The 20,265-nt window shown below is 39.2% G+C and overlaps 1 protein-coding gene across 2 annotated transcripts; it reads right to left on the reverse strand.

The window, feature by feature from the left end:
- Nucleotides 1-9,492: 9,492 nt before the first annotated feature.
- On the reverse strand, nt 9,493-20,011 carry cysltr1 (cysteinyl leukotriene receptor 1). Of its 2 annotated transcripts, none has more exons than XM_018675411.2 (3): nt 19,862-20,011; nt 12,572-12,831; nt 9,493-11,633 (listed from the first exon to the last, which is right to left on the reverse strand). In XM_018675411.2, the coding sequence occupies exon 3, from the start codon at nt 11,613-11,615 to the stop codon at nt 10,578-10,580; it is 1,038 nt and encodes a 345-aa protein (XP_018530927.1). In that variant the 5' UTR covers nt 11,616-11,633; nt 12,572-12,831; nt 19,862-20,011; the 3' UTR covers nt 9,493-10,577. The 2 variants fall into 2 exon arrangements, with proteins under 2 accessions (XP_018530927.1, XP_018530926.1); XM_018675410.2 differs by having other exon boundaries at nt 9,493-11,636.
- Nucleotides 20,012-20,265: the final 254 nt, after the last annotated feature.

A 20,265-nucleotide genomic window follows, 5' to 3' on the forward strand; every position in this document is an offset into this window, starting at 1 on the left:
CTACACATCTTCTCTTGTTATCAACTTCCTCTGTAACATGCATGCACGCTAAATCAACAGTAACTCACATCCTCTCACATCTAAACAAATGAGCAAGTATAGATGAACAGGCAGCTGTTTCATTAGCAAGACAGTTAAACAGTCCCAGAAGTAAATCTCTATGTTAGCTTCAGTAGCTTACACAACTTTCTGTGTTTATTTCAGCTTGGACTCAGGTACAGAGTGCAAAATTAACATGATAACCCATTAAGTTTCAGTTAAACTACTGCATTGATATACTTGCAGATGGAGAATGATGATAGTGAAGTCAAAGAAAGGAGAAAGAAAGAATAGACTTCTCCTTTTGGCATACATTTAGCCAGGCTACGTCCAAAGCAAAGTCTCTGCAGACAGCAGAGTCTCTACTCTGTATCATACATAACAAATGAACATGGCAGCAGTCTCATTTTCAGTGATGAAACACAACCAAATATGAGTTCACAGGATGTAAATCCAGTTATTAAAGTATTTTACACAGCTGACTGCTACTTTATATTACAACATGAGGTGAAACAGTTGGAGAAAAATATGGCTCGATCACACATGATCTATCTACTGTTAACGAGGTGCTATCAACGGGTGAAATCTGATGCTGAACTAAATCCAAACCTACTCCACAGGTACTAAAAGCTGGACTGCAGTTAACCCGCTGTGCCATGAAAGACACTGGAATTTCCCTTCAAAGAGTTTCTCTGTGCCTGTGTGTGTAAAATACTTTTTGTTTTTGACCTTTTTGGCCTATGTATGCCTTCTCCACAGGAAGGTCAGACTAAGGGACTGGCTATCCAACAGCACACAAGGGACAGTTGTCTTGCTCAAGGACATTTTAAGCAGATGCTTGCTAACAAAGATGTGCTTAAGTCATTTGGTCTCCACTTGAAAGATGGTGTCTCTGACTACATGGCCACCCTGGTGTGGGTAAATGTGTGTGTGTGTGGCCACCAGCAAGGAATGCTCAGTGTTTGTCAGCCCACTAGTCGTTTGTCTGCTTCGGCTACTAGTGTGTTTACAGAGCTTTTGTGTACACATGCAAATCTGCGGGTCATTTATGCAACAGAGGGACTCACCGTCAGTCTCTTAATGAGGCTCTCATGTGTCCCATTACTGGCTGGCAGACAGCATAATTGGGGACACAAAGCTGCCAGTTGTGTTTTGGTCAGATAAGTATACCCGTACATTTGCAGCAAAGACATTTCACAGTGACTGATTTTTTTATATTACAAACGAGAAGGGTTAAAGGAAGGAAAAGGAGAGAAGAGGAGGAGGGAAGATGGTTGGATTAAAAAAAACAGAATCAGTACACTCCAGCTGAGTCTGATTTAAACTCTCTTTTACATGATTTCACATTTACCCAAAGGCTATACAAAAATTTGTTTTGAAGAAGATCCATATTTGCACAAACAGATTTTGAACACTGGGGGGTTCAGGCTCAGAGCTTGTGAAACTTCTGCTATGATTGCAGATTTTTGCATCTAAATGTGCTGTATGTGTAGGCATGTTGGTCTCAAAGCAACTTGATGGGATTTTAGGTCAACAAAGCCAGTAGAAAAGAAACACTGTCTTTTTTTAAATCTCTAACCTCTTTGGCTTCCAGTACAACATCCCGTCACAATTTATGTTCTCGCTTCTCATTGAGGATGCTGTGGTGGGGTTTTGGCTTTGCTTGCAAACCCAGCAGGACATCTGCTTTACATTTTTCTTTCCTCCGCTCTACTGACTGGAGCTCGCTGAAATCAGCGTGTAACATCATCACCATAATTGGGGAAGGATGAGGAGAAGGCGTTAAACACGGAAGGAAGTATTTGAGCTGTGGGGTCCTTGTTTCAAATGCCTACTGCTCACAGTCTTTTAAAATTTATGGAGAAAATGTTTTTGTGGTCCTCATAATGTTCCCCTTAAGGTCTCAAGAGTAAGAAATAATCCTGTTGAACAAAATGTGAGCATATCATCAGTTCTTGTTCTCTATCCAAAACTTAATTCCCATGAATTTGCACCAAGAAGAGCAAACTTCAAAAAGACATCACTGCCAAATGACTTTATGAGACAATGAGATTCCATCAAACTTTCAGACTCAGTGTCTCCATTCTGACAAATTGACAAATACTCACCATAAGCAAATCTGATATTTTTTCATCTTCTATAAACCTGCATCTGAACTATATAAGACCTGGAAACCATGACAAGATTCTCCTAAACTGAACTGTTTAGTATCTGCAAATATCAAAAGTCAGCGAAAGGTTAAAAGCCTCATCATGCGTTTTTATGGTATGTTACTGATTACAAGCTCTCTAACAGCCATAGTAATACCCATTGTCCCATGTTATAGCAGCAACTGTTTCAAATAACTACATTTAAGTCACTAATTATACAGAATTAAACACAAAGAGAAGCAGCGAAAGCAACTGCAACTGTCACCTAATGAAAGGAATTGAATGCTTAATCAATGGCTTGTATTGATGAGGATTCGGGGTCAGTGAGGGGCACATGCGGGACCATGCCAACATCATGATTCAGGCCGTCTTCAGTCAACTCAAATCTGGAGGGGAAGCTTCCTGTACACTCGGTGGGGATAACAAGCGGCCCATTGTGTGCGTCTGAGTGCGTGATTATGTGTGTGTGTGTCTTTGTGATGGTGGAGTGGAGGGTTGAGGACAACCCTGATGAGGAGACTGTGACCAGGTGTCATGTGATGGGTGGAAGTGAACACAATGGCCACTTGAAGAAGAAAGTAAACAACATTAACCCCTGTTGGTATTCTCCTCTGCATCCAGCCTGCTGCTGTGACCCCTCACCCACCCACACAGAGTCACACAGCCCTACATGAGCTCTCTACAGCCATATAATGACCCACCACCTTGGGCCTGCTGTGTTTACATTTTGTTTAAATCCTACAGAGCATGAAGGACTCCACCCTGTCACTCCTGAGACCAGGATTATCATCATTTCAATCTTTTGAAGACTTTAAACACTTTATAACCATAGCATGTCAGCTGTTGTTTTCTCTTAAATCATCTGTGTACATACATCCCTTAAATAACTTTCTTTTAAAAATTGTTTTGTGAATGTAATATGGAAATATCTGGATGATTCTGGGTCAGATCATCAGCTAATTATTATTTAGGAAAAACTGATTTTAAGCTCTGATACTCAAATGCAATGGTAACACATGAGAGACACAAACTGGGGAGTTTGTATCTGGTAAGGTTTTTTAAAAAAACACAATACACTGAAATTGTTTATTCAACTAAAATTGCTGTAGATTTTTTTTTCACTGTTGTTTGTTACTTTAGTTCCTAATTGGATGTGTCCTATTTAGTTTTTGTCAATTCTAGTTTGGTCTATAATATTTTTATTTTCTTCAACCTCCTGTCTTTTGTTCTTAAAATGTGAAAATACATGAATTATGATTCTGTTTTTCATATCATTGTAGTTCACCACAGTAGTGTCTGGTTTTGCAATGAGGCCTTCAGGAAAGAGCTTTAGAAGCCCCACATGTAAAACAAACAGAAAATAGTTGGGTTTTACTCCAGATGCCATAAATCCTGACGGCAGTAAACATGATGGGGACGGTCATCTTATACTGTTCCAGGCTTGCAACAGTGACTGGCTCTATGCTGTTGGATGCTATATTACGGATGTTTTCAGCTTCACATATATTATTTAGTTTAATTATATTATTTTATTTATTTGTTGTCTTAATGTTTATGAATGGTACCTTATTATTCTATATGTTGAATAAACTGAATTCAGGTCAACATTCCTAATTTATAGGGAGTAGCGATTTTCATCTTACAACTTTGTTGTTGTCCCCACTGGCATCACAAAAGACCCAATATTTATTTTCAAAGGTACTGAGGGAAATAAAGCTGTTTTAATTAGAAGCAATAATAGCACAAGATATGATGTAAAGTAGATGACATTTATGCTTTCAGGCAGCTATTAAAAATGTCTGATTTATTCACCATTGCTAGGTAACGCAGATGTGAGCAGACAGTCTGTTTCAGAAACAAAGTGAAGGTCCTCAACTGTTGTTGCAGTCAAGGACAAAACATTTTAGAGCCATCCTTGACTTTATGAGTTAGGATGTGGAAAATCAGAGCCAGAAGAAAACAATATTCAAACACAGACAATATGAAAATAAAAATGTAAATTTGAGGTTTTCGCCCATTACTTAAGTTGCTGATGAGCAGCTTTTTGAGTTTTAACAGTTTCCACATTTCCATTTAAAAGTTGACAGGTTCATGCATATGACTCCAAAATAGACTAAAAAATATGAATACAGTTGAATTATAGACCAGACAAATAAAACATCTCCTGTTAATAAACAAGAAATCCTGGTGAATATGTTTCAGTAATTGACAAAAGGCAGTAGAAGGTTGTCTGATGATTCAGTTTTGTAAAAATCAAAATAACTGAATGCATCAATTATTAATACTATTTCTGAACTTGAATAAATAAAATTAGTAAATTAGTAAATTAGTAGACTATAAAGTTAGTTAAAAACTTTTTTTTATCTTTGTCCTCGAAACACAGATGAATTTATGCTTTCAGGTTGTGATCTCATGAAACAGAATCCTGAACTTCTGGTTCCTTTCACTACATTATGTCAGTTTTGGGGCACATTATTGTTGTTTTCCAGTGAAAACTATACATTTCTTTACTCTGTGATTGTTAAGTTTTCAGATAAACTGGGAAATTCAACTTTAAGAGTAAAAAAAAAAAATCTCCCATGTCTTTGGCTACTGAACCTTCTTCATTAAACTGTGCAACCAGTTAATGGCCAAGAGGCTTAAAACAAGGCTGGAATTAAGTGTTTTCACTGGGCCATGATACTGTGCATACATTAAAAAAATGATGGATTAGTTGGTAACTCATAATTACTCCTAAGAAATAAGTCAATAATTAATGGCCTTGTTGGATCAGGAATTTGATCTAAATGAAGACAAATTGTTTGCCAGTGTTTATGTTTTTTTTTTTTTTTTTTTTTTTTTTTTTTGATTTGATTTTCCAGCATGTGGCAGGAGGTTTCAGAGCCAAACCTCAACTTCATTCCCTCAGGGGCCAATATTTGTTTACAGTGGTCTTGATAAACTGTGACAGCCTGCTCAAACACTATGCATATGTACAGCTCCTAACCAGTTTATCATGGGGCAAAAAGAGCCTTCAAACAGCCAAATACATTTCCCTGCAGGCGGTGAAGAACACGTAAGAGACTGAAAAACTACCAGGGGTATTACCAGAATGACCTAATTTCACTGAAGATCACTGGACTTGTTACAGTGAGTTAGTGAATTCTGTGTCCCCGCTCCCCTCTCTGTAATTTCCACGCTCACTGATTCAGTAAACCTCTAAATCCTCTTTTTTTCAACTCATTGATTTACAAAGACGTTTTCTGCCTCTGTTGTCAGAGAAAGCTCAAACTGAGAGCCACAAAGCGATTGTTTCTTTTGACCCTGAACAAAGAGCTTTCTGTTTGGATAATCGTTCCCAAACTCAAGTTTTTGCCAAACATCCATTTACAGTTTTGGCGTTAAGCTCCTCTCCTACTGAGGATCCAGTATCTGGAGAGATAAACACCACATCTGTGGACTCCCTTTTGCTAAGATTAAACCGACTTGTATTACATTGGCTTGGACTGCATCACGGAATGAGTGAAACGTGGAAAGAAGCAGAGTTTTTTCTTCTTGACACATCTGCAAATCAATGAGTCTCTTGGTCTTTGTAAAGTTGTTGTGCTTAGACACACTGAACTAGATTTGGGCTTGAGTATAAGAGTTGCTGCAGACATTCTGTAAAGCTTTCTCTGCTAACTTCTATTAAGATTCTATTCAACTCTCCAGAGGAGTCTTGTTCTTTTAATTTAGAGAAGAAGAAAAGCTTTTGTAAGCCAGGCCTCTTGCAAGATGTTAGAGCAGAGGAATGATGAGTCTGTGGCTACCGCTGTGAACAGCTGCACTGTAACCACAGGAGACAGTATATTAACAGCTTTAATTAATTTGAAATATCACATCGTGTTATGGAGAAATAACATGTGCAGGGAGGGACAAAAATTAGCAGGAGACAGGATAGAAATGATCTCCTGTGCAGAGAAAAATGTGCTGCAACATATTTCTTAGATTGATAGTGGGCTTTTCTTTCTTTAGCCACCAGAACAAAAACACCTTTTTTTGTGTGTATACAGGGTGAAATATCAGCTTTGTTTTTTCATTCTCCTGGCTTCACCTCTGTTATTCTGTTAAATAAATTAATGCCACATATCAACACTGCAAAGTCATAGTATTAAAAATGAGGGAATAACAAAAGCAAAACCCCTGTTTTAAAGATGGAATCATTGAAAATCCGTACCCTCATGTTTATTTGTTCTGTGAAAAACAGCACTTTTTACAAATACCAGAAGGTTTTATATGATTTGGAGAAGTGATGTGGTGATAACATTTTAGAAGTCAAACTGAGGGGCCTTTCTCTGTGTGTGCGTCACAGTAAGATAAAAATACACTGATGGCCCAAAATACTTTCAATAGAATACACAATCACTGTAGTGGACACTGGCGCAGTGTTCACAAGTTTCCTGTTAAAGCAACGACAAATTCTATAAGAGAGGGGTGGGCCCTCCTCTGCAGGGTGAGTAAGTTCAGGGATAAATCAGCAGGGAGTTGCTATATTTTGGGAGCACATGATGTGACACAGCGGACGGTCTGAGAAGTGTTATTGTCTGTTTGTAATGTGTAATGGACGACTGACTGACAGATGTCTGAGTAACAACCCTGACACAGCCTGACTCCAGTGGCTCTTGAGGCTCCAGACTGCTATTAACCCATCTGTTAGCCGTTTGTCTGCTTCACTTTCCCCCAACCTGAACTCAACAACAACCATAGCCCCTCAGTTTGGCCTTTAACCTTGCACTCTGCAGTAAAGAAAATGTAATCTGCATGTGGGCTTTGATGTGGATAAAGTGGCCATATTCAAAGTGAATGTGTCACATGTACATGTACACAGGCATGCACACACAAACGTACACACAGTATGCACGCACTCATTAAAAACAGCAGTTATCAGCTTTTATCCTTCATCCACTTTGTGTGTAAGTGTATTTACATTTTTTGAGCTATGTTTGAGATTGCAGTGTGAGGCAACTTACTGACAAATCTAAAGTTCAGTACGTAGGAATCATGTGTTGTGACGTCAGTAAACTGCACATGGCAGGGTTATGGTTACAGACCTGACTAACTTCTGACTGCTTTATACCTTAGGATACTAAAGGGAACAGACAAAAGAGCTAATGTTGGGGATTTTGCTTTCTCTGCTGTTGAGCTGACAGTTTGGATTTATACTGTCTGCACTTACCAGTGTAGATTCAGGCCTCACTGAGTACTCTGGCTACTCGCTGTTTCCCTCCAACATTGATCAACAAGGTGTGGTTATGCCAAATATCAGGTTTGTAGTAGAGCTTGACCTCAGGCCAGCCATAAATTGTGACAGGCATGAAGAAATGGACAAATTTCTTTATTAAAGGGCTGAAACTTTAATATTTTTGTTGGGTCTCACTACTCATCAGTGTTGTTTCCTGCAGCAGCAAACAGCTGTTTTTCATAAAAAGTGTAAAAGGGCTTTTTGTAAGTTTTGCTACGTAGCTTATGTTAGTATCAACTGTTGTTTACTTACTAGTCTAGAGGAAGTGTTGCGAGTTCAGCATCAAACTTCATTCCTTTACTCACCAGTGTTAGAAAGCAATGCCAGTGTTTTGTGTCTAGTCCTACCACTTCTTTTTTTCCTCTGAAGTTAACATGCTAACCAGCTAGCCTTGAGAGTCACATTTCCCTCAGCAGTTGGTGGAGACAAAAACAGAGCTAAAAGGACAGTGAATACTGGGCTTACATTCACCAGGTTGCCAGAAACATGATAGTTGTTTGTGAAAATGTTTACTGTATCAACTTCTTGCTAATAATAAAGAGTTGATAATGTCAGTGTTGTGTTTAGAGCTTGTTGTGCCGCCCTCAAGTGACCAAAAAATTAGTTGTGCAGGAAACAATGAACCACTCTCGGTGGTTTGATTTCACATGCCGAAGTCAGACTATGTCTCATGGGGAATAGTACATAAATTCTTGTATGACATCTTTGAAGTGTAAAATCAACCCAAGTGACATCACTTGAATCACTTTGAGCTTGGCTTAAGAATTGACAAATTTTCAACAGAAAAATCAGAAAACTTGCTGAAGCTTTTTATTAGACTGAGAGGGTATGATGAAAGAACCTATCAAGTAGCATCATGAGAAATGCAGAATCAAAGGTCTTATGAGCTTGACTCATACTAGAAGACTAGAAGTCAATGTTTTCTTTTTTTCTGTTTATACTATGCCCCTCATCTTTATGAGGGTGCAATATTACAGTACATATTTAATGTTTTATGACTTTATTGTGATAATTGAACCTATAATAAGACACCGTGGACAGGGAACTTTTCAAGACCTGTTGCACTGTGATTCACATTCACAAAGAAATCTGAGTTGTTTAAGACAAAACTTTAGGAAAAACAGCTGGCTGTCAAATTATATAGGCTACAGTATGGATTTAAAAACAGAAAGGCTGAATGAGTACAATAGAAAAAGCTCTTCTAAAGAGCTCTTCTGTTTCTGAATTTACATGGTGGGCATTGACAAATGTTGCAAAACTTAAGGAGAAGCAAACCTGAAGCACTGAAGAAATAAATGAAATGCTATCAGCTATTTCCTGTAGTGCAATGGGGTGCACTGTTATCCATAACCTTTTTAGAAACAAATAAATAGGAATTTAGCTGGGACTTTCCTTACTTCCTGTATGGTGAGTATCTCCACCATGAGGTACTCTAACACTGCAGCCACAGAGTCCCATCTCTAAGATAGCCGTGCTTTGCAAACTTGAACAAACATCTTTTTGTGCTAATGGAGGAGGGAGCCGATCATGTGCTTGATATTATCTGTTTATGAAGTGGTAATACAGTGGCCTTTTATGTTCTAACCAGCAGGGTTGGCCTCAGCAGTCTGGTCTCAGTGTTGTTTTGTATTTTTAATTAACCTGGAAGCCAAACTCATGTCTCAGTGTTGTGGCTTCATAGAAGGATGAGGATATGCTCTCATCCCTTTCAGGGACTAGAACAAGTTTTATAGCCTCAGTTAATATAATACATTCATATACCACACAGACAGTTTTATGACTTATACATTTAGCATTAACTCAGTTGGTAAACATATCTCAACCCTTAGGAACAAAAACAGCAAGTCATTGTTTTCTTGTCTTTGAGAAATAGAGATGGATAGAGAAACAATGGAAAAAATGATCTGCCGTTGACTGATTTGAGGAGGGATTATCAACATGTGTGCTGGTGTGACACCCAGTGGACAAAGTGTGTAAATCTTCATGCAGACAGAGTGAACTGGATTGGATTTCCATGACAATGAAGAATACATGGGATCATACTGAACAAACACATATTAGATGATTTATTACTGCAGTCATCATACATAATATTAAATACAGTTTGCATACAATGTGAATACAACTGTTTATTAGCTTTTTTGCATACAGCAAGATGAGAAGATTGTTGCCACTCTCTTGACTGCATGATAAATATAAAGCTGCCACCAGCATTCAATTAGGAGAAACGGCTACCCTGGCTAAAATCATCATCTGATAATAAGGATTAAATAAAACAGATATAACATGTTAACTGGAGGAGTGGACTTTGTTACCTTTAGACAGACTCAGGCTCGCCGTTTCCCCTTCTTTTTTGCATTTGCTAAGCTAAGTTACAAGTATCATAAGTGCATAAAAGGTAAAAAAAAAAAAAACAAACAAACAAACAAAAAAAAACCCCTATCAAATGAATTATTACAATTTACAAAGTTACACAACAATCATAAAAATCAGTAGCACAAAAACAACAAATTCAAATCCCACTTGGAGTAAAAAAAAGTAAATGGGTAATTATAACAACTCAGAATAAAATAACAGAGGAGGTTAAAAATAACCAGTTGAGGCAGTGAAAAATAGTTACTGGGACATAAAGAAAAATAGAGTTGCCAATACAACACTGACATTCCCACAAATAATAAAAATAACAGTGACAGAGGAACAAGTAATACTAGTAAGGTCTACGGTTGTCAGTTTAAGGCAGAGTTAAGCCCTTTTCAATAAACATCCATATGGAGGTTGTGCAATGTGAGACTCCAGCTTCTTGAAGACAATCCAGATAAAAACACACATTACAACATAATCTACAGCACATTCATATATTGATACACTGCATATTCATATTGTGATTTGACTGGTTGAGTAACTTTTGGGACACAACAGGCTTCTGGTTATTGTCATTGTCATGATATAATAGACACACAATATATATCAGTTTTTATGGAAAACATTCTCCTGAGACGTTAAGTTTTATCTGCCCTCATTTAATAAAACTTTTTCTGCCGTTCATCTCTTAATGAGGGATCAAGCCATCCTGAGCTCTATTAACAATTCCTACGCTGCTTGTTCGATGACCTCCTGTCTGGTGTAAATTAAGTGGCTTTCAGCTGGTGGTTTTCCCCAGACTCTGAGCCTGTGGCAGGCTTCACCCTGCCTATGCGTCTCAGGGTGCTGTTTTTCATTGACTGGCGGAGGGAGGACAAGCGGCTGCGGAAACCTTCTCCAGAGAAAAAATAGAGCAGCGGATCAAAGCATGAATTGGCAGCAGCCAGGCACAGTGTCACCACGACAGACTTCTGCATGGCAATCTTCTCTGAGCAGGTAGTGTCACCTCTGGACAGGAAGTTCAGGTGGATGGTGCGCTGCACGTGGTAAGGCATGAAGCTGATTAGGAAGGTCAGCAGGACGATGACAATCATGCGAATGGCTCTGGTACCCGTGCCCCGCTGGCGTCGAGCAGCACTGGTACGAGACAGTAGGGTGCGGACTATGCCGGCATAGCAGACCAGGATAACCAGGAAGGGCATGACGAAGCCTATCACTAGAGACAAATAGTTCAGCATGACTAGTTTCCGCACACCTTGACGTCGTGGGGGCTCAAAGCACTTGGTTTTATTCGTGACGGAGTCAAAATGTTGGCCAGACATGAGGAAGGGAGAGGATGAAAGACAAATAAACACCCAGACGGCAACACACACCAGGCGGGCACGGTTCTCTGTCACCAGCCGCAGGTTCTGCACAGGGTAGACTATGGCCAAGAAACGGGTGACAGACATGACAGCCATGAAGTAAATACTGCAGTAGAGGTTTACATAGAGGGCGTAGGAGCTAATGCGGCAGAGAAAATCCCCGTGGTCCCAGCGGCCCTTGGCGACATAGTAATGAACCCGCAGCGGCAGTGTCATGACACACAGCAGGTCGGACACAGCCAGGTTCAACATGTAGACATGGAAAGGGGATCCCTGGCGGTAGGTTCTGATCAGCACCACCAGGGCGAAGCCGTTCCCAACTAAGCCTAACACAGTGATCAGGGAGTAGGACGTGGAGTAAACCTGGTTCCGGAAGTCATCTATGGACGGACAGTCAGTAGAGTTGCTCTCTACGCTGTCTGTCAGATTCGGATGCCCCATTTGTTGTTACACCTGCAGCTGCTGCGTCAGAGAGAAATAATATGATGATATATGCAATATGCAATAACATGAAAATAAATAAATAAAAAATCCTCTGATAGGTCAACAAAGAACATTCATGCAAGAAAACAGAAAAGAAAAGCAGAGCCCTGCAGAGTGATGACTGTGGGAGATTGTTTCAGAGATAGGCTCTATCTTCTGCTGCCGTGCATACTGAGGAGGAAATTTAGAGTGCAGATAAGAATTTTAAACCTGTATCCGGTCCCATGAAAAATGTTCTGCTTTTTGGTGTAAAACAGGTAATTTCAGTTTCTGTTGCACAAGACCATGCTTTTGGCCAGAGCTGTTGTGTTGTTCATGATTCAGATGGAGTTGTAACAGCCTCAGTGTGAATCCCCTAGATCAGTTACATTCTGCTCAGCACACTGATGCCTGTTTATTTTACCGTCTAAATATCTGAACATCAGGTCATTTATTATTATGAAGTGACTCATGCACTTGCAGCCTCAGTTGAAAATACAACGGTAATTTCTAGAGATGTTTTATATTGCTGCCATTAATAGAATAGAATAGAAGATATACCCAGTGAATCAGAATCTCCCGCACTTTACTGTAAAAGTGTTTATCTGTGTAACTAATGCATTTTGTATTGAAGAGTTTGTGCAGTAAGTTACATAAACAAGAGATATCAAATCACAGATTCATTAATTCATTCACTCAGAAGACACTGTCAGTCTTTTGAGAGAGAGAAAAATAGGAAGCATACTATGTCAAACATTGTCTGCTGTTCTGAAAATGTTTACATTGCCCAACACTGGTTGGAACCATATTACATTATAGTCAGATGCTGTTGCTTAGATTATCTGTCAGTTAGTCCCTCTATCAGTTAGTAAAAACATCTCTGATTTGGTAAAGGTAAAAATAAAACAAAAAATTTGACTCCAACAAGTCCTTACCGCTGAATTCTTGCAGTCAGAACAGTGCAGGCGGTCTGTTGGTCGCGTCCCCTGGTGTGCACAACAGCAGCGCTGCCTCAGAGTGTGTCTCCTCCGCCTCTCTGTCTTGTCTGCCAGATGTTGCAGCGGTAGTGGGAGGACGCTGCAGCAGGTGGCTGCCTCTTCATAACCCTCAGTTATTTGGAGGCTTTTCAGAGCAGCACTGCTCTTTCTCTCTTACTATGCAGCACGACAGCATCAAACCCCGTGACATCATTCACCTTGCAGCCACACAATTGAGAGGCAAAAAAGAGAGGCGTATCAACACTTAAAGTTCTGCTCTTGTCACTTAGTGGCTCTCATTAATCCTATTCCATTAAAACATTTTCCTAAATTCACCGTGGTCCTGTTTTTAAGTTTGCATGCATCGACAGATCTGTCTCTGTTTTGAACGTTTACATGCAAATTTTCCTACAAGATCAAGTGACTTACGAGACAAACCCTTTCTCTTACTTTTGCATCATCTTATATTCTCTGTCTCAGCTGCTTGTATTTGCTTCCTGCCGGACCAGTTTTTCTTTAGCAGTATGTGTATACTGGAATTTAAGAAGTTGTCAAACAGTCTTACCTAGTAACAAATGTTTATACAGAGGGACACGTTAAATAATTAAGTACTGCAGGGCAAAAGTACATTGTTGGTTCACTTAGTGTTCATGGTAAGTAATTTGTTGAGTTTGGCGTAGTCGTTCCACTCGGGGAAAGTGAAGAATGGACTGTGTAACCTGAGATCAGGTGGTACATGATAGTATAAAGACATACTGTGGGAACCTTGCCAACTGTATAAAGATGCATGGACCAACCAATGAAGTCCCTCCAGACTGATGATGGCAGACTTTTGTTTATTCCATAGCATTTCCTTTGTATGTTGCTAATGAATGTGGTTAACAGTTAGTAAATGGAGTGCGGATACAACAGTGGAAATGGCCAAACTCATTTTTGCAGCTGAAAGGCCTGTGTGTAGTGGAAGGGCAGGATAATTCATCTGTAACTCATTTAGTGGTTAAGCAGAGAGTCAACCCTACTTGCATTCAGGAGCCTTCTTCGTCAACACCACAGACACTGCATGATCAGAGAATTATACCTCTATTTGTATCGTTATAGAACTTAGTGCATTAAGTGCATGGAAAGAATAATTGTAGGGGCAGAAAGCTCTGAAGTGTTTTGAGAGAGAGAGTTAAAAGTGCATTTGTAGTTTCTAAGTGATCCCATCTTGAGTTCCCTGAAGTAGCCAGCTAAAGCATGGGTGCTTTTATTTCTATCCTCCCACAGCGCATTTCATGTCTGGCATAAGTATTTATTGATTGCACAGTGATTATGGTCTTACTTGGCAAGAGACACTCCCAACAAACAAGGCACTTAACAGTTCATCGAACATACCAGGGAAGCCGTGCTCATCAAGTTAATCGGTACTTAAATTCCACATAAGGTGCAGCTAATTCAGATAGAGGTACACAGATTACCTGGCTACATCTACAGGTTGTTGGAGGTTGTGTTGAGGGTACTTACATGAGCTGTTGTGGTTGCTTTGTGAATCATAATTGCAATGATCTGCAAAATCCAATAATGTGGGTTGGAAGTCGAGAAGGGGAGCACATGAAGTGCATCATCTCTCGCGGTTTTTATCTGTAAGTGGGTTTACTGTGGGCTTTACAGTAACTGACTAAAATGGCCTGTTTGTTTATACAACTTTTGTTAACTCACCTCAGCATTCTCAGGTCACCCCGTCCCCATCCCCTCCATTTTTCTGTGTCCATGGTTTCACAGTTGTAAACAATCAAATAATGGCTCTGTTCCATTTAGGCGTGCCAGTGAGCCAGCATGTGCAATAACAAAAGTGCTGCCACGTCAACATGACATCTTGCCAGTATTGATATTGTTAAATATGTTTCATGTGTGTGACACGTCAGATACCTGCTGTGAGAGACACCTTGTGGGTGGGAAGTTGGTGAGGACTCATGCCCTTATTGTTGCATAGAGGACTTTTGGTTTGTCAGTCATCTTTAGGAGGGTGGTATAAATGCAGTCTAAGTGGTTCAGCTGTTGAGTTTAAGTGTTGCAAGAGAACTGTGATTTTCTTTTCCTGTGGGACTCCTCAAAGACTAAGAGGAGGCTCCAAGACTCATGCCATTGCTCATCTTAATTTAAACTAAAGGATTAAGTGGCTATTTGGAGGCAGCAGACAACACTGACATATTCTCATCTTTTAAGATAATCTGGCAAATTCATAGGTAACAAACAGTTGCCTATTACATCATCCAGCAAATACAGCAACATTGTCGCTGTCCAGTAGAAACAAGTCTGATATTCACAGTCCTTTTAGCGCTGTTTTTGGTTTCTACCAGCTCCTTAGCTACTGTGGTTGTTAGGAATAGGTTGTGTTTAGTAGAAAACTGCTTTCTGATGCAGCTGGAAATAACACTGCTGAGAGCTCTGAGAGCAAGCAATAAAGGAGCTGGTAGGAAAACCAAAACAACGCATGAAAAAACATTAAAATGTTCCGTAGAGCTGATGGGAACTGCAGAGTCAGTGAATTTCTGTGAATTTCACATTACACATAATCATATGAGTCATTGTTAATCTAAATATATTGGTTAGAGCAGCTTTAATGTCATACAGTAATACTTGACGGTTGAAACAGCTTTTTTTGGGCCTTTAACAAATCTTACGCATGATGGTAGTAGATCACGAAGCATTCACGTGAGTTATTTTGTAAGGTCAAACAACCCGTCTGTGTTGTTGTTTCAGTATGAACACTTTTGTTTACTAAGCACAGGCACCCTGCATATTTGACTTTGGCCCAACTTCTCATCTGCCTCTCCTACAGCACCAGTCCTTTAATGGAAGTGAGAGCAGCTGTTATTCTTGTCTGAACCAACACACATCAATTATTGCCGAGTGATTAATTGCATAATTTGTATCTTTTTTACACTGCTGGGAAGTTGTTAAACTGTCAATCACTGCTTACCCCAATGAACTGCAAAATGCAGTTTAGTCCATTTATTTTACATTTATCATGATCAAACAGACAGAATTTATGGAGCTTAGATTAAGCAAAAGCAGGCCTATTATAGTCAAACACCATTAATAACTGGGTGGTCTGCTTATACTGAGTACTACTGTAACTCAAATGGTCCTTTTGTTGCTCTCACAGAGCTGTAATACATTGCAGACTAGGATGTTTATGTAGGTCAGGCTATCTCTTAAAGTAGAGCTCAGAGATAGGACCACACCAGAGACAAACAGCCTACTAACAATGTAAAACTTTTGTGGTTTCCTAGTTGCTGACATTGTATGTGCAAGTGTACAGAGTGTCTTAGCTGATGTGAAGATTGTTTCATACATCCTGGATGCTTTAGCTCAGGTGAAACTGTGGTGCATCTGACTATTCAGGAGCCACATAGGCAAATGTATGACACTGATATTACACATAATACAATAGCCTTTTTTTGGTTCATTTTTCAAAGCATGATTAATAATTAAAGCCACAATTCAGCCACAGCAGATGATCTTTTACAACTTAATGTGGTTGTATGAGGCGCAGGTTTGTTGTCATGTTTCATATTTCCATTCACCAGACAAATTACCTCAGGGCTTGTTTAGATAACCTCCCACACCTCTCCAGTATGGATGAAATCGAAATTGTTGAGTGCAGGCAAACAAACATGCACTCCCAGATAAATCTATTTGACAGTGTGCAGAACGGAAATGGGAGAAATGCAGTTACCCCCGCGGAGAGTACGTCTTGAGGAAGCTTCCAATTATCGTTTATCTAATGCACATTCTGTGAAGTGCACACCATTTTATGAGGGCTTTTAAGTTACGAAACACATTACAGAAGAGAGGTGCAAGTACATTTTAGTGGAAGTTAAACAGTCAACACCAGTTATGGTTGAGTTGTGAGTCACAGTGCAGTCTCTGAATCTGTCAACCAATGTATGACATCATCAACGTTGACTGTGAGTCCAAGAAATTATAACACAAGCCATCATGGGCATATTCATGGAAATGAGATGGGCTGATTTACGAATCATACAGGGAAATGTATCTTTTTATCTCTAAATACACAATTATTATTCATATTATCTTAATGCCCACACACACACACGTAAGTTGTTCGCTGAAGTTGGTAGTTTGAGCTTTTTGGGTGACATGATTGTGGTCTCATACAACATTTTGTCACAGGTTTGAAGATACTACTTTGAATTACAAAACAGGATTATTGTTTTATATTTCACCAAACACCTAAACACCTCAACATGTAGGACAAAATAAACAAATACCTTAATTTATGAACATGGATAAACGTGTATCATATTACTTGAACATCATCTAATCAAATTACATTTACTTCAAACATTTGGGAAAACAGCTTAGTAGTAATATAATAGAAGACAGGTTGTGGGAAAAGCAGTCCCAGATAAAAAATAAACAGTGAAGGCAGCATTCATTTGGTTTGTTAATTTGAAACTAAAGTATGTTTAAGTCCAACTTAAATCATATTTAATCATCCCTTTTTTGCAATCCAAAACTATTTTGTATAGTATTACATTTTCTAAATAGGTTGTTAATAGTTTTGTATCAATAAAAGGAAGAAAAATGTTTTTGGGGAATTGTCAGAAATGCTCCTTTTCCCCTAAAGAAGAGCCATAGTAAACTAACTTGCACTGTGGCTGCATGTCAGGGGCAGACTGTGTTTTGTTAGCTTGGGTGACAAAGAGTGAGGACCACACCAGTGACATTTGCAGTTAAGTTCATGTGATCCAGCCTACAAACTAATGTTAGCACTTTTCCTCGGTAAACATTTACAGTTTAGTGGATCCTTCAAAAAGGTAAGGTGCATGATAAGACATGTTCATGTTTGTAAGTTAGATAAGAAGGAGACTTACTAACTTACTAATGTGGAATGTTGTTCAAAGTCTGTGGCTCTTATATCGTGTAGCAGGCTGCTTGGCTCTATCTTAGCCCCTTTTAGGATTATGTTATCCACTGTGTGGGAGACAGTAGAGAAGTGAAAAATGCATTTAAGTGATAGTGTGCTGCTCTTTAACACAGGTGGGGCTGTTAACCAGATGTACATTTGACCAAACCAACCAGTTAATCTTTATCACTTAAGTCTTTTCTCTTCCAATAAAACATAAATTTCACTTTTGTGTTTCTTGTTAGAATATGTTTTATGTAGAATGGGTTTATTGTTTCCCACCTGTGGCACCCACCAAAACTTCAATTCTAACCAACCATCACTTACCAGTAGATGTTTTCCACCCTCTAGGGGGACAGTATTGAGACTATAACAGCTTAGTGTACCACAGGGAGGCGAAAAAGGCACAACACTGTAAAATTTACTTGGACAAGCAACACAAAGGTGAGATTTCTGCTTTGTCTCAAGTATTTACAAAACGTACTTTTTATTACAAGTGAGGTTAGCTATGCCCATGATACAGCAGTATTGCTTTATAAAAGACTTGATTGGCTGTATTGAAATATGTTTCCATACACAGATGCTAGAATGGTATTCCGTCATATTAATGCAAACCTGAGGAGCAACATCATAAAACCAACTAGAATTATTGCCTCGTGGTTGTATGCCTTTGTCAACCAGTCCAGTTGCATTTAATTAGCAATATGAATTCTTGAGTTATGACCAAAAATGTGTTTTGTGTGGACACAGTGACCTTGACCTTTGCTCTTTGATCGCCATATTCTAATGAGTTCATCTTCATAATTAATCCAAGAGAACATTTGAAGAAATTCCCTCAAGGTGTCAACAGAGATATCACGTTCACGAAAATGGGACACGCAGATTTATGAATGGACAACCCAAAGGCATAATGCCTCCAGCCACAGCTGTCACAGGTGCACAGGCATAAAGAATAAAACTCCATTGTGGTTTCTGATTTTTTCTCAAAGGGGAGTTCAAGTTACAAGTCACAGTCACAGTTCAAATTACTTACAGAGCAGATAAATATGAAAAAAAACTATTTAATGTCAGTTGGACCCATTTCATTTGATAGTCATCAGACATGTCAACCTTGTGCAAAAGTCAGTAAAAGAAAGAAAAATACAGTTAAAAAGAAAACAGTTTTATCAGTATGTTTCTCCTACTCACCAGTGACTTGGGTGAACAAAAAAATCCAAGCATTTCCTGCCAAAAGTAAGAAGCCTGTACAAGAGCTTGTACACAAATAGTCAAATGTTGTGTGTGTTGCGTGCATACAAAAATTCTTGGCCTGTTAAACAGCACCTCGTGTGTGTCATATGCACAAAGCTCCAAGGAAAACAACCTGTTCCTAGTAAACCAACACCGAAGTGAATATCTATTGTTAATAATACATCCCACGATTTACAGTGTAGTTTCACTGTATGAATCAGATACCAGTGCATCACTTACTGGTTCCTACTGAAACATACAGCAGAACAACATTTAGAGGAAAGCAGAAAAACAATTATATTGTAAGTATATTGGGTACAGTAGTGGTAAACTGAGCACTGAACGCTTGACCCACACCCCAGAGATTTATCATGCAAATGTCTTCTACTTCATGGCATGATTTGGAATCAGAACAAGTGACATTTTTTTTTCTTTATTGAACATTATGACCGTACAGACATTGTTCACAGTCCATAGCTGGTGGACATGGACTAGACACAACTGCCCTTGCCAGTTTTAAGCACTGCAACAGTACTACTTCACAACTGCTTTCAGTTTGGACCTCAGGCTTAGACTGTTGTAGCTGTGGCAGAACCTGCCCACTCTCTGCACTCACTACTTTCAAATTGCCTGTGTGAGTGAAATTCTCATGCAGCTTTGAGGTGTACTTCTGATGAAGAGACAACAGCAACAGTTGCCCTGAGGCTCCAGGAGAGCATTAGACAGCTGCTGCTACACAACCTGCAGGACCCCCTTGAGTCTTGCGGCCAACATACCCGCATCCACATTCCTCCGTGAAGAGCTTTATCTAATCTTAAATTAACAGAAATTGTACGGTAAATATTGGAAATTACATTATAAATTATTGACTGTATTATAAATTACTTATTTATTTTTATTTTAATAAATACCAGGTACCAACAAGGGGCAGTGCTGGGTAGCAAAAAAGAAGTTTGGGAAATGTTTTTATTTTTTCAATGTATCAACATTTCAAGGAGCAAGTTTTAGCTATCACATAGCCAACATTAGCATTGACAGCTGTTTACTAACAAGTCTTGAAGAAATGTTATAAGTTCAGCATCAAACTTCTTTCCTTTACTCACCAAGAGTTGCCTCCAGTGGTGAAAAGCAATGCCAGTGTTTTGTTGCTAATTCTGTCTCTTCTTTTCTTTTACTGAAGTACTCCAGTATGTTAGTATTCTTTTAATTTGAATGATTTGTCCTACCAAATTAAGCATTGAGTGTTAGAAAGTGTTACGGAGACATGCAGCGACCAGTGAATTAAGCAATGCAAATCGTAATGCCAGAGTCAGTCAAGTCATTACTCAATTTATAGGGGAGTCTCATTGTGGGCAGTGGTTACAAAGAAAGTTATCATGATGGTCACACCCCAGTTGTCGTGGATACCTTTACATGTTTTAGCTTGCCTGCCCTACAACAACATCCAAAATACTGTTGACATGTGTGGGTTGTTACCTGTGCTGAATCAGAGCAGTAAATCATTCAA

Source organism: Lates calcarifer, linkage group LG8 (assembly GCF_001640805.2).
Source record: "Lates calcarifer isolate ASB-BC8 linkage group LG8, TLL_Latcal_v3, whole genome shotgun sequence".
Lineage (NCBI taxonomy): Eukaryota > Metazoa > Chordata > Actinopteri > Centropomidae > Lates > Lates calcarifer.

What these genes read in the sequence shown, in the direction of transcription:
- cysltr1 (XM_018675411.2), bottom strand. Translation starts at nt 11,615, where the DNA reads ATGGGGCATCCGAATCTGACAGACAGCGTAGAGAGCAACTCTACTGAC.